This window comes from Chiloscyllium plagiosum, chromosome 9 (genome assembly GCF_004010195.1).
Source record: "Chiloscyllium plagiosum isolate BGI_BamShark_2017 chromosome 9, ASM401019v2, whole genome shotgun sequence".
In the NCBI taxonomy this organism is placed as follows: Eukaryota; Metazoa; Chordata; class Chondrichthyes; order Orectolobiformes; family Hemiscylliidae; genus Chiloscyllium; species Chiloscyllium plagiosum.
Genome location: NC_057718.1, coordinates 71,114,755 through 71,128,534, shown reverse-complemented (window position 1 = coordinate 71,128,534; position 13,780 = coordinate 71,114,755). Strand labels below are relative to the sequence as shown.

At 40.9% G+C, this 13,780-nt stretch overlaps 1 protein-coding gene across 6 annotated transcripts in view; it reads left to right on the top strand.

The window, feature by feature from the left end:
- The window catches only part of tmem181 (transmembrane protein 181), a 248,170-nt gene that overhangs the window by 163,297 nt on the left and 71,093 nt on the right, over positions 1–13,780 (top strand). For all 6 annotated transcript variants that reach the window (XM_043696179.1, XM_043696185.1, XM_043696182.1 and 3 more), the window contains 2 exons: positions 3,692–3,814; positions 9,860–9,940. In XM_043696179.1, coding sequence (XP_043552114.1) covers positions 3,692–3,814; positions 9,860–9,940 — 204 coding nt within the window. The remainder of the gene's footprint in view (positions 1–3,691; positions 3,815–9,859; positions 9,941–13,780) is intronic.

The window sequence follows — 13,780 nt, the reverse complement described above, 5'->3', positions numbered from 1 at the left end:
AAAGATTCATGAGGATGATACTGTAACTGAGAGGAAGATTGAAACATGCTGAAACTCTTGGAAATAAAACTGTCTCTGGAAAAAATATCTTTCCTTGGATAAGGTGACCAAAGCCGCATGCAGTACTCTAGATGTGGTTTCATCAAGGCCCTGTTTACTTTACTAAGACTTCTTTGTTCCTGTATTCAAAAGCTCTTGCAATGAAAGCTAGCATACCAATTGCCTTCCTAACTGCTTGGCATACTTGCATTCCTGCTTCCAATGACTGATGTGCATGGATCTTTAAGGAAGGAAGATGTGTTGGACATTTTGAACAACTTGAGGATAGATAAGTCCCCCCGGCCTGACGGGATATATCCTTGGATTATTTGGGAAGCAAGAGAGGAAATTGCAGTACCGTTGGCAATGATCTTTTCGTCTTCACTGTCAACAGGGGTGGTACCAGGGGACTGGAGAGTGGCGAATGTTGTGCCCCTGTTCAAAAAAGGGAATAGAGATAACCCCGGGAATTACAGGCCAGTTAGTCTTACTTCGGTGGTAGGCAAAGTAATGGAAAGGGTACTGAGGGATAGGATTTATGAGTATCTGGAAAAACACTGCTTTGTTAGGGACAGCCAGCACGGATTTGTGAAGGGTAGGTCTTGCCTTACAAGTCTGATTGAATTCTTTGAGGAGGTGACCAAGCATGTGGATGAGGGTAGAGCAGTGGATGTAGTATACATGGATTTTAGTAAGGCATTTGATAAAGTTCCCCATGGTAGGCTTATGCGGAAAGTCAGGAGGCAGGGGATAGAGGGAAATTTGGCCAATTGGATAGAAAACTGGCTAACCGGTCGAAGGCAGAGAGTGGTGGTAGATGGTAAATATTCAGCCTGGAGCCCAGTTACAAGTCGAGTTCCGCAGGGATCAGTTCTGGGTCCTCTGCTGTTTGTAATTTTTATTAATGACTTAGATGAGGGAGTCGAAGGGTGGGTCAGTAAATTTGCAGATGATACGAAGAGAGGTGGAGTTGTGGACAGTGAGGAGGGCTGTTGTCGGCTGCAGAGGGACTTAGATATGATGCAGAGCTGGGCTGAGGAGTGGCAGATGGAGTTCAACCCTGCCAAGTGTGAGGTTGTCCATTTTGGAAGAACAAATAAGAATGCGGAATACAGGGTTAATGGTAGGGCTCTTAGTCAGGTGGAGGAACAGAGGGATCTTGGGGTCTATGTACATAGATCTTTGAAGGTTGCCACTCAGATGGATAGAGTTTGTAAGAAGGCCTATGGAGTATTATCGTTCATTAGCAGAGAGATTGAATTCAAGAGTCGTGAAGTGATGTTGCAGCTGTACAGGACTTTGGTTAGGCCACAGTTGGAGTACTGTGTGCAGTTCTGGTCGCCTCACTTTAGGAAAGATGTGGAAGCTTTGGAGAGGGTGCAGAGAAGATTTACCAGGATGTTGCCTGGAATGGAGAATAGGTCGTACGAGGATAGGTTGAGAGTGCTAGACTTTTTCTCGTTGGAACGGCGAAGGATGAGGGGTGACTTGATAGAGGTTTATGAGATGATCAGAGGAATAGATTGAGTCGACAGTCAGAAACTTTTTCTTCGGGTGCAACAGAGTGTTACAAGGGGACATAAATTTAAGGTGAAGGGTGGAAGGTATAGGGGAGATGTCAGGGGTGGGTTCTTTACCCAGAGAGTGGTGGGGGCATGGAATGCGCTGCCTGTGGGAGTGGTAGAGTCAGAATCTTTGGTGACTTTTAAGTGGCAATTGCATAGGTACATGGATGGGTGCTTAAGCTAGGACAAATGTTCAGCACACATCGTGGGCCGAAGGGTCTGTTCTGTGCTGTATTGTTCTATGTTCTATGTTCTATTTAAATCCCTTTGTACAATAGCATTTCTCAATCCATCAACATTTAAATAATACGGTTTTGAATTTCTTACTGAAACGGACAACTTCACACTTATCCATGTTACTTTGCATCTGGTATACATTTCTCCATTCATTTTATTTGTCTCGATCACCTTTAAGCTGCTTCACATCCTCCTCACTGCTGTACTCCCACCTAGTTTTGTGTCATCAGAAAATTTGGAATTATTACAATTGATTGGTTGAAACAAAATGAATTTTGCAGATGTCTACAAAATTATGACAGGGTGTTGAGAAGATAGACTAAAGAGCTGTTCCATTTAGTCACTGATTGCAATGATTAGGAAGAACAGATTAAACTTCTTCACCCAGAGAGTGGTGGGTATATGGAATGCTCTGCCCTAGAAGGCTGTGGAGGCCAAGTCTCTGGATACTTTCAAGAAAGAGTTGGATAGAGCTCTTAAGGATAGTAGAATCAAGGGTTATGGGGATAAGGCAGGAACAGGATACTGATTGAGGATGATCAGCTGTGATCATAATGAATGGTGGTGCTGACTCGAAGGGCAGAATGGTCTACTCCTGCACCTGTTGTTTATTGTAAGATTTGGGCAAGAAGTGCAAGTGGAATATGATAAAGAAATTTGTTAAGCAGTGAGTGATGACCAGAAAACTCATTGCTTACCAAGATAGTGGAAACTGAGGCAATGAATAATTTCAACAGGAAGTTGGGTGGATACTTGAAAGAAATAAACTTGCAGGGTTACAAGAATAGAATGTGATGAATAGAAGTATGTGATGAGCTCTACAGTGAATTGGTATGGTCTGAATTGGCTGAATATCTCTGCCTGTATTGTAATGACTCCATGACGATTCCTCCTGTTGCCAACCTTTCTGTACTTGTTTCAAACGTGTTGTTTCTCAGGCAATTTCCAGTTCTTAAGAGAGGTCATCAACCTGAAACTTTGACATTGTTTTTCACTCCACAGATACCAACTAACCTCAATATTTTCAAAGTTAAAAATCACACAACACCAGGTTATAGTCCAGCAGGTTTAATTGGAAGCACTAGATTTCAGAGCACTGCTCCTTCATCGGGTGTTTGTGAAGTATAAGATTGTAAGACACAGGATTTATAGCAAAAGTTTACAGTGTGATGTAACTGAAATTATATATTGAAAAAGACCTGGCTTGTTTGTTCAGTCTCTCATCTGTTAAAATGACAACATTGGTTTCCATGATTTGGAGATGTCAGTGTTGGACTAGGGTGTACAAAGTTAAAAATAACACCACACCAGGTTTTCGTCAACAGGTTTAATTGGAAGCACTAGCTTTCGGAACCCTGCTCCTTCACCAACCACCTGTTGGACTATGACCCGGTGTTGTGTGATTTTTAACGTTGATTTCATTTCTTTCTTATGTGAATTGCAAAACCATTTTTTTAAAAATTACGTTCTCAAGTGATGTAACCTGGTGTTGTGTGATTTTTAACTTTGTACACCCCAGTCCAACACCAGCATCTCCAAATCAGTAATTTCAGCACTTGTTCAAACTTCAGATTTCTGGATATACATTGCTTTAGTTTTATCACAGTGCTATCTACTAACCAGACGATACAGCTTCAATGCTGTAGAGTTTTAAATATTTATATGGGATCCTTTTAATATTAACTTTTGAGTTCACCAAAGTAAAAGATGTGTGTCTACCCAAACTTGAAATACTTAGACCATTTGCTTGCATGATTCGGCTACTCTAAACAATGAGTTACACAATTGCCAAAGTGTCTCAGTTCATTGTTGGAAATTAACTAATGTGAACTTTTTCCATTTTACTTCAGGGGCTATGTGATGAAATAATTGTACTACACCTCGGTTATCTGAACTATACCGAATACATGATTACCATCACCTTCTATGATCTAGAGGATCCTTTGTTTTCGATCAAGAATGTAAATTTCACTGTAAGTACACTTTGTTTTCCTGAAGCTTGATTCATAGTTTCATACAGTGCTTATAAGTCCTTTGGCCCATCGAGTCTACACCAACATAACTACCTCTAAAATTGCACTCGTTCCAATTTCCTGCACTTGTCCCGTATCCTTGAATATTTGAAGGGCTCATCCAAATATTTTTCAAAGGTTTGTAGTCTTCATTCCCTTCCCAGGCAGTGCCTTCCAGATTTCCATTACCAGCTGAGTGAAAATGTTTTTCCCAAATCCCGTCTGAATCTCCTGCCACTTAGCTTAAAACTATGCTGTCTTGTGATTGACCCCTCAACCAAAGGGAGCAGCTGCAACTATTCACTCTGTCCATACCCCTCAAAATCTTATACACCTCAATCATATCCCCCCTCAGTGTTCTCTGCTCTAAAAGAAATTAATCCAAGCATATCTAGTCTCTCCTTACAGGACAGTTCTTCCACCTGAGTCAGCATCCTGGTAAACTTCCTGTATCCCCTCTTGTACTGTATGCCATCACTGTTGAAAGCACGTGTCCCATATGGGATCTGTGAATAATTACCCCAAGAGCACACTGTTCATTCACTAATACTCCCTCATTTTATTTCTTCTAGTGCATCGTCTTGCACTTATCAGGGTTAAACACCATCTGTCACTGATCTGTCCATTAAACCAACCCATCTATATCTTCTTGTAACCTACAATCATCTTCTTTGCAAACTATTCAAAGCCAATCTTGGTGTCATCTGTGAATTTCCTTAACATTTCCCCAACATTTTTATCTATATCATTTATGTGTATGAACAACTATTAGATCCTGCTTTTTAATCTACTGCCTTGCTACCTTAATTCTTCATGTAAGATCTCATTCCTCACTTTGCCCATATCTTTGGTACCAACATGTACCTCGACCTCTAACTGATCTTGTCTTAGGAGCAAAGGTTAAACTGCTGGGACTCTACTCTTTGGAATTTAAAAAAATGAGAGGTGAGCCAATTGAAACAAACAGAATCCTTAAGGGGCTTGATGGTAAATCCTGAATGGATTTCTCTGTCTTCCTTCAAGGCAGAGCCAAGGACCAGAGTACATAATCTCACAATGTACCACAGGCCCATAAACAGTCAGAGACATGGAAGATTAGATGGGTGGGTACATTTCAGAGAAATGTAAAAGTAATGCCCTTCAGGGAAGGAAATCTGCCATTCTCACCTGCTCTGGCTGATGTGACTCCAGAGCTACAGCAATAACTAAAGGACTTGTATTCATTTGTGCTGCTGAAAAATCAATGCTCTCAATAAGTGCTCTTGGTGACTTAAAACAATTGCAGCTTTCTTAATGTTCAAAGTAAGTAGCCAATAATCATGCACCAGCAGTAAATATTATGTGTGATCACAGAAGATCTACAACATAAGGGATATAATTTCAGACTTGCTGAGAAATAATCTACATTTGATTTTCCTTATTTAATATACATTCATAAACTACATTAGGGGACGTTACATACAGTGGTTATCACTGCTGCCTCACAGCGACAGGGACCTGGGTTCAATTCTACCCTTGGGTGACGGTCTGTGTGGAATCATAGAGTCATGGAGATGTGCAGCACGGAAACAGACCCTTCGGTCCAATTCATCCATGCCGACTAGATATCCCAACCCGATCTAGTCCCAGTTGCCAGCATCCGGCCCATAACCCTCCAAACACTTCCTATTCATATACCCATCTAGAAGCCTTCTAAATGTTGCAATTGTACTAGCCTCCACCACTTCCTCTAGCAGCTCATTCCATACTCGTATCACCCTCTGCGTGAAAAAGTTGCCCCTTAGGTCTCTTTTATATCTTTCCCCTCTCACCCTATACCTATGCACTCTAGTGCTGGACTTACCGACCCCAGGGAAAAGACTTTAACTGTTTATCCTGTCCATGCCCCTCATGATTTTATAAACCTCTTTAAGGTCACCCCTCAGCATCCGATGCTCCAGGGAAAACAATCCTAGCCTATTCAACCTCTCCCGATAGATCAAATCCTCCAAACCTGGTAACATCCTTGTAAATCTTTTCTGAACCCTTTCAAGTTTCACAACATCTTTCTGATAGGAAGGAGACCCGAACTGCATGCAATATTCCAAAAGTGGCCGAACCAATGTCCTATACAGCTGCAACGTGACCTCCCAACTCTTGTACTCAGTATTCTGACCAATAAAGGAAAGCATACCAAATGCCTTCTTCACTATCCTATCTACTTGCCACTCCACTTTCAAGGAGCTATGAACCTGCGCACCAAGGTCTCTTTGTTCAGCAACACTCCCCACGACTTTACCATTAAGTGTATAAGTCCTGCTAAGATTTGCTTTCTCAAAATGCAGCATTTAACATTTATCTGAATTAAATTCCATCTGCCACTCCTCAGCCATTGTAATCTGAGATAAACTTCTTCGCTGTCCGCTACACCTCCAGTTTTGGTGTCATTGGCAAACTTAATAACTGTACTTCTTATGCTCACATCTAAATCATTTATATAAATGATGAAAAGTAGTGGACCCAACACCAATCCTTGTGGCACTCCACTGGTCACAGGCCTCCAGTCTGAAAAACAACCCGCCACCACCACCACCCTCTGTCTTCTACCTTTGAGCCAGTTCTGTATCCAAATGGCTAGTTTTCCCTGTAATCCGTGAATTCTAACCTTGCTAATCAGTCTCCCATGGGGAACCTTGTCGAATGCCTTACTGAAGTCCATTTAGATCACATCTACTGTTCTGCCCTCATCAATCTTCTTTGTTATTTCCTCAAAAAACTCAATCAAGATAGTGAGACATGATTTCCCACACACAGCGCAAATTATCCCTAATTTCATCAGGAGGAAGATTTATTTGGTGTTTACCTTCCCAATGCCTTCCTTTCCAATTATAAAACTTTGTGTTCCTCCCAACCCTGGCATCATATGCTCCAAGAGAAATAAGCTTGTCTTTCTTTGGAGGATATACAATGGCTGATGAAGACTGAATTGGATTTCTCTTTGACCTCATCCACTGTTTTGAGGTTTGGGCATATGCATTGTTGATTGTAGTGTACTGTCTTCGGGTTAAGATGAACCAAAGGATCGTAAGACATTTAATTATCCAAAAGGGGGGAATGAGACTGTCAACTAGTTCATGTTTAATGGTGAAACCAGCTCCACAGAATTGGGCTTATTCACATTTACCATTGCAGAAGGTGTAACCACCACTTTATTCTTTCAGCTGACCTTCTATGACTCTTCGTGTCCGTTCTGTATCCAAATGGCTAGTTCTCCCTGTAACCTTGCTAATCAGTCTCCCATGGGGAACCTTGTCGAACGCCTTACTGAATTCCATATAGATCACGCCTACCGCTCTGCCCTCATCAATCCTCTTTGTTACTTTTTCAAACAACTCAATTACGTTTGTGAGACATGATTTCCCACACACAAAACCATGTTGACTATCCCTAATCAGTCCTTGCCTTTCCAAATACATGTACATCCTGTTCCTCAGGATTCCCTCCAACAACTTGCTCACCACTGAGGTCAGGCTCACTGGTCTATAGTTCCCTGGCTTGTCCTTACCACCTTTCTTAAACAGTGGCATTACGTTCACCAACCTTCAGTCTTCTGGCACCTCAACTGAGCAAGGGGCCCAGCAATCACTTCCCTAGCTTCCCACAGAATTCCAGGGTACATCTGATCAGGTCCTGGGGATTTATCAACTTTTATGCATTTCAAGACATCCAACATTTCCTTCTCTGTGATATGGACATTTTTCAAGATGTCACCTTCTATTTGCCGACATTCTATACCTTCAATGGCCTTTCCTCAGTAAATACTAATGCAAAATACTTGTATAATATCTCTCCCATCTCCTGCAGCTCCACCCAAAGGCTGCCTTGCTGATCTTTGAGGGGCCCTATTTTCTCCCTCGTCCTTAATTTGTAAAACCCCTTTGGATTCTCCTTAACCCTATTTGCCAAAGCTATCTCATGTCCCCTTTTTGCCCTCCTGATTTCCCTCTGAAATATACATCTACAGCCTTTATACTCTTCTAAGGATTCACTCGATCTATCCTGTCTATACCTGACATATGCTTCCTTCTTTTTCTTAACCAAGCCCTCAATTTCTTTAGTCATCCTGCATTCCCTATACCTACCAGCCTTTCCTTTCACCCTAACAGGAATATACTTTCTCTGGATTCTTGTTATCTCATTTCTAAAGGCTTCCCATTTTCCAGCCGTCCTTTTACCTGCGAACATCTGCCCCAATCAACTTTTGAAATTTCTTGCCTAATACTGTCAAAAGTGGCCTTTCTCCAATTTAGAACATCAGCTTTTAGATCTGGTCTATCCTTTTCGGTCACTATTTTAAAACTAATAGAATTATGGTCACTGGCCCCAAAGTGCTCCCCCACTGACACCTTAATCACCTGCCCTGCCTTATTTCCCAAGAATAGGTCAAGTTTTTCACCTTCTGTAGTAGGTACACCCATATATTGAATCAGAAAAGTTTCTTGTACGCACTTAACAAATTCCTCTCCATCTAAATCCTTAACAGTATGGCAGTCCCAGTCCATGTTTGGAAATTTAAAATCCTCTACCATAGCCACCCTCTTATTCTTACAGATAACTGAGATCTCCTTACAAATTTGTTTCTCAATTTCCCTCTGACTGTTAGGGGGTCTATAATACAATCCCTTTTTTATTTCTCAGTTCCACCCAATAACTTCCCTGGATGTATTTCTGGGAATATCCTCCCTCAGTACAGCTGTAATGCAATCCCTTATCAAAATGCTACTCCCCCTCCTCTCTTGCCTCCCTTCCTGTCCTTCCTGTAGCATTTCTTTCCTGGAACATTAAGCTGCTAGTCCTGTCCATCTTGGAGTCACATTTCTGTAATTGCTATGATATCCCAGTCCCATGTTCCTTGGCCTTTTCCACAGTAAATACTGATGCAAAATACTTGTATAATATCTCTCCCATCTCCTATTCTCTCCCTCGTCCTTAATGTATTTGTAAAATCCCTTTGGATTCTCCTTAACTCTGGGGATAAATCCCCAGGACCTGATCAGATGTACCCTAGAACTCTGTGGGAAGCTAGGGAAGTGATTGCTGGGCCCCTTGCTGAGATATTTGCGTTATCATCTGCCTTCTCTTTTAGGCCCCTTGCATTGAAATAGATGCAGTTTAATTTATCAGTTCTACCTTGTTCTCTGCTTTGTCCTTGCCTGCCCTGACTGTTTGGCTCACTTCTTTTCTCAACTGTACCAGTCTCAGATTGATCTCTATTATTGCTATCTCCCTGGGTCCCACCCCCAGCCTCCTACCTTACTAGTTTAAATCCTCCTAAGCAGTTGTAGTAAATCTCCCTGTCAGTATATTAGTCCCCTTCCAACTTAGGTGCAATCTGTCCTCCTTGTACGCATCACTTCTATTCCAGAAGCAATTCCAATGATCCAAAAATGTGAATCCTTCTCCCATACATCAGCACCTCGGCCATGCATTCATCTGCTCTCTCCTCCTATTCCTGCACTCACTAGCTTGTGGCATCGGGATTAATCCAGATATTAAGTTTGCATGTTTTCCCTGTGTCTGCATGGGTCTCCGCTGGATGCTCTGGTTTCCTCCCACTGTCCAAAGATGTGCACATTAGGTGGATTGGCCATGCTAAATTCCCCACAGTGTTCAGAATTGTGTAGGTTAGGTGCATTAGAAACGGAAAATGCATAGGTATAGGATAAGGGGGTGGGTCTGGATGGGATGTTTTCAGACGGTTGGTGTGGACTTGTTGGGCTGAATGGCCTGTTTCCACACTGTGGGGATTCTGTGATTCGATGCATCAATATTAACATTTGCATTGGATTTTAGTTTTGTGCTTGTATTAAATATTCAGTATGTTTAAGGTATTAAAAATCAACTTTTTTATTTATCCAACTAAATGTACCTGATGTTTAGCTGAAGCACTTAAAGCAATTCAGGTTTAAAATCTGTGTTGGTGCTGTCTTTTTGTACTAATGCCAATGTTAAATTTCTGTCCAACAGTTGAAGATGTATGATGCCTTATTTTCCCAAGTGGAAATCTGGTTCCGATTTATCTTTGTTGTTTTCACCTTCATGGTCACAGTAAGTAAGATGATAAGTAGTTAGTGTGCTGACACATTCTATCGTGATGGTGGGATTGATGATACTCAGAGTCTTTTATTTTGAAGTACAGACTGTTTAAATTGTATGTTCCACTTTTTGATGGCATTAGCTTAATTAATGAATATTGGATGTATTATTAATTATAGGACTAATTGACAGTTTGATGTGTAATAACGGCAGTTTTGGGTCGTTCTGCATTTCTTTTCCAATTTTTATTCAAGGCCAGGGAGACAGATAAACTGACCAAGAAGGTCTGTTGGAGCATCCTCAGCCTTTGCAATTGTCCAACAGGTTTGAGGTTCATAATGCCAAGTTGCATGGTTGAGAGCAGGAACTGGAAGGTGGATGAGCAAGCTACCATTGCATCTTGGTACAGGAAGCCATTTAAGTTGGGGGAATAAATAGGAGTGTCATAATTGTAAGGGATAGTATTGTCATTGGAATAGACACAGTTCTTTGCAGCTGAGATCATGAGTTCAGAAAACTGTGTCGTCTTTCCAGTGCCAGAGTTTGGGACATCTTCTCTGAACTGGGGAGGACGCTATGGAGCCATATCAATTTCTGTGGTCCACGTTTGCACCAGTGACATTGATAGGACTCAGGCCGAACTTCTGACTCGAGATTATAAGCAGCTAGGGGCTAAACTAAAAAGTAGAAATCAATCTCTACATTATTACCTGAACCATGACCAACTTTGAATAGGGTAAATAAAATTAGAGATTATGAATGTATGGCTCAGACATTGATGAGAGACAAATAGGTCTTGTCTGGGCTCTGGGACCAGTACTAATCCAAAAAAAGAGGAGGAGGCAGAATGTAGAAAACCACAGGTCTATTAGCCTAATATCTATCATATGGAGGATGTTCAAATCCATTATTAAGGTTTTAGCTGGACACTTGGAAAATTATGATTTAATCAGGCAGGGCCATCATGGATTTATGAAGGGGAAATTGTGTTTAACTATCCTTTGTGTTTTTTAACAAGCTGACATCTACGGTTATTGACAGGGACCAATAAATATGATGTACTTGATTTTTAGAATGGCATTTGCTAAGAATCCACATCAAAGGTTACTGCACACAACAAGCACATGGTGTAAGGGATAATATATTAGCTTGAAGAAAGGATTTGTTAGCTGACAAGAAACAGATTCAGGATAAATGGATTTTTTTTCGGGCTGGCAAACTTTTTCTAATGTGGAGGGTTTCGGTATTAGATTTTCAACTATTTATAATTTATCTCAATTATTTAGATGAGGGGTGCCAAATGAATGGTAGCTAAATCTGACACCAAGGTAGGTCAGAAAATATGTTGTCAAGAGGTTGCAAAGTGTCTGCAAAGGAATATAGATGACTTAAGAGCATAGGCTAAAATTTGACATAAATGTTAAATTGTTCACTTCAGCAGGAAGACAGGAGAAGTAGAGCACTATTTAAAGAGAGATTGCAGAAGTCTGTGATATAACAGCATCCAGATCTCCAGGCACATTTTAATTTTTTTAAAAATTTGTTCACTGAATATGGGCATGACTGGTTAGGCCAGCATTAAATACCCATCCATAATTGTCCAGAGGGCAGTAACAGTCAACCATATTGCTGGAGTCACATGTCAGCCAGACCAGGTAAGGATGGCAAATTTCTTTCCTTAATGGACTTCAGTGAAACATTTTTTTGATGACAACCAACATGATCACGCAGTTGCCACTGGCTAGTTTTTTTGTTCCAGGTTTTTGTTGAATTCAAATTTCACCATCTGCCATGATGGGATTTGAGCTCATCATAGATCACCTGGGGTCCTGGATTACTAGTTCAGTGATATTGTCACTACACAACTGCCTCCTGCCATTTGTATGCATTATATTGAATTAGTATACAAGTGATTAAGAAGACAAATGGAATGTTTTCATTAAATGCAAGGGGAATGCAATAAATAAAAAAAAAAGATGATATCATGAAAAACGTACTCTCAGAGCAAGTTGTTAGGATCTGGAATATAGTTCTGGATAGTATGGTTGATAAAGGACCAACTGAGGGTTTCAAAATGGAATGAAATAATTATGGCAAAAGAAGACATTTGCATGAATATGGGGGAAAAAACAGAGGTGTGAATTGTCTCTTCAGATGACCAGTATACATTTGATAGGTCAAATGGCCTCCTTAAGTGCTGTAACCACTCTACAATTCTGTGATGGTTTTGAGCTTGAGAGAAATAATTTGCTGGTGTGAACGGTACTGATGGAATTGAGAGTGGTGGCAGCTATTCTGAGATTTCTTTACCCCTGAATCTGACAGGATACATAATATTTAGAATTATCTTTAGAAGAGATTTTCAAATAGCTAATAGTATGAATGGTCATTCATAAAACATGCTGCCATTTCATGTTAGTAAGTCCCACTTTATGTTCTAAAGTTTATTGAGGTAGGAGGGAACTGCGGCGTTCATGAAACTGGGTAACATGCAATGATGTTCTGAGAGGTTTAGCCTACTAGTGTGACATGGCTAGAGTGATACTAGTAGAGTCTTAATTTACACATTTTTTTCCTGCAAAGTGCAGGTATGTAATAGAAACTAGGAATATGGTAGAGGCAGGTGCAGGTCTTTGTGATGAATTTATGTAGTACAGCAAACCTTTTGTTAACTGGCACCAGGCGTGTATCGATTGATCAAAGATTCCAGTTGATCAAGATGTCCACATAATCAATATATAAAAACACACTACGTAATAAAGCATAATGCAGGAGGCATACGCATCACTGTTACACTTGATTTAAAGCATAAATCACTTAAATAATAATGCAACTTTGCCTTAAATAAAACTTACTGGCAGAGAGCCTTCTCAGCCTCACCTTCAACTGACTACTCAGACGTCGTGGAGATGGCAATAATACAGTAAACTTCTGGAATTTGCAGTATATAGTTTTTGCCAGTTTATCAAGAGTGCTGATTAAAACAAAGTTTGCTGTGTATTGTTTTTTGATTCTTCATTCCAAAATGGACAAATCAATATTTCCATATTTCTAATTGTCAAATTTCAGCCCATTCAGTTAGTTGTAAAAGGAAGACAGGATCTCCAGCTCCTCTTGACAACTTACTTTTTAACCTAAAGTAAAACAAAGAACCGCAGATGCTGGAAATCTGGAACAAAAACAGAAATTGATGGAAAAACAGCTTAGTCATTAGTACTGTTGCCTTGCAGCACTAAGGACCTGGTTTCAATTCCATCCTGGGGCAACTGTCTCTGTGGATTTCCGCTGGGTATTCTGGTTTCCTCCCACAGTCCAAAGATGTACAGGTTTGGTGGATTGGCCATGCTAAGTTGTCCATACTATTCAGGGATGTGTATGTTAGGTGTGTTAACCATGGGAGAGGTAAGGTTACAAGGAAACGGTAGGGGAATGGGTCTGGGTGGGATGCTCTTCGGAGGGTTGATGTAGTTTTGTTGGCCCAAAATGGCCTGTTTCCAATCATTCTGTGGAAAGAAAGCAGAGTTAACATTTCAGATCCAATATCCTTCTTCAGTTCTGTTCATCCAATGTGGTGGAAGAATGGATAGAAAATAGTTGAGGTCCCAGCACTGACCCCTGTGGCATTCCACTAGTTACAAATTGCCAACGAGGAAAGATATCCTTTAATGTCAACTCTGTTTCCCATCAACGAACCAATCCTTTACCAATAGTAAAATGTTGGCCCCTATACCATATGTCAAAAAGTGTGGTGCTGGAAAAGCACAGCAGGACAGGCAGCATCCGAGGCGCAGGAGAATGGATGTTTCAGGCATAAGCCCTTCGTCAGAAATGTGGGGTTGGGGGCAGGGGGCT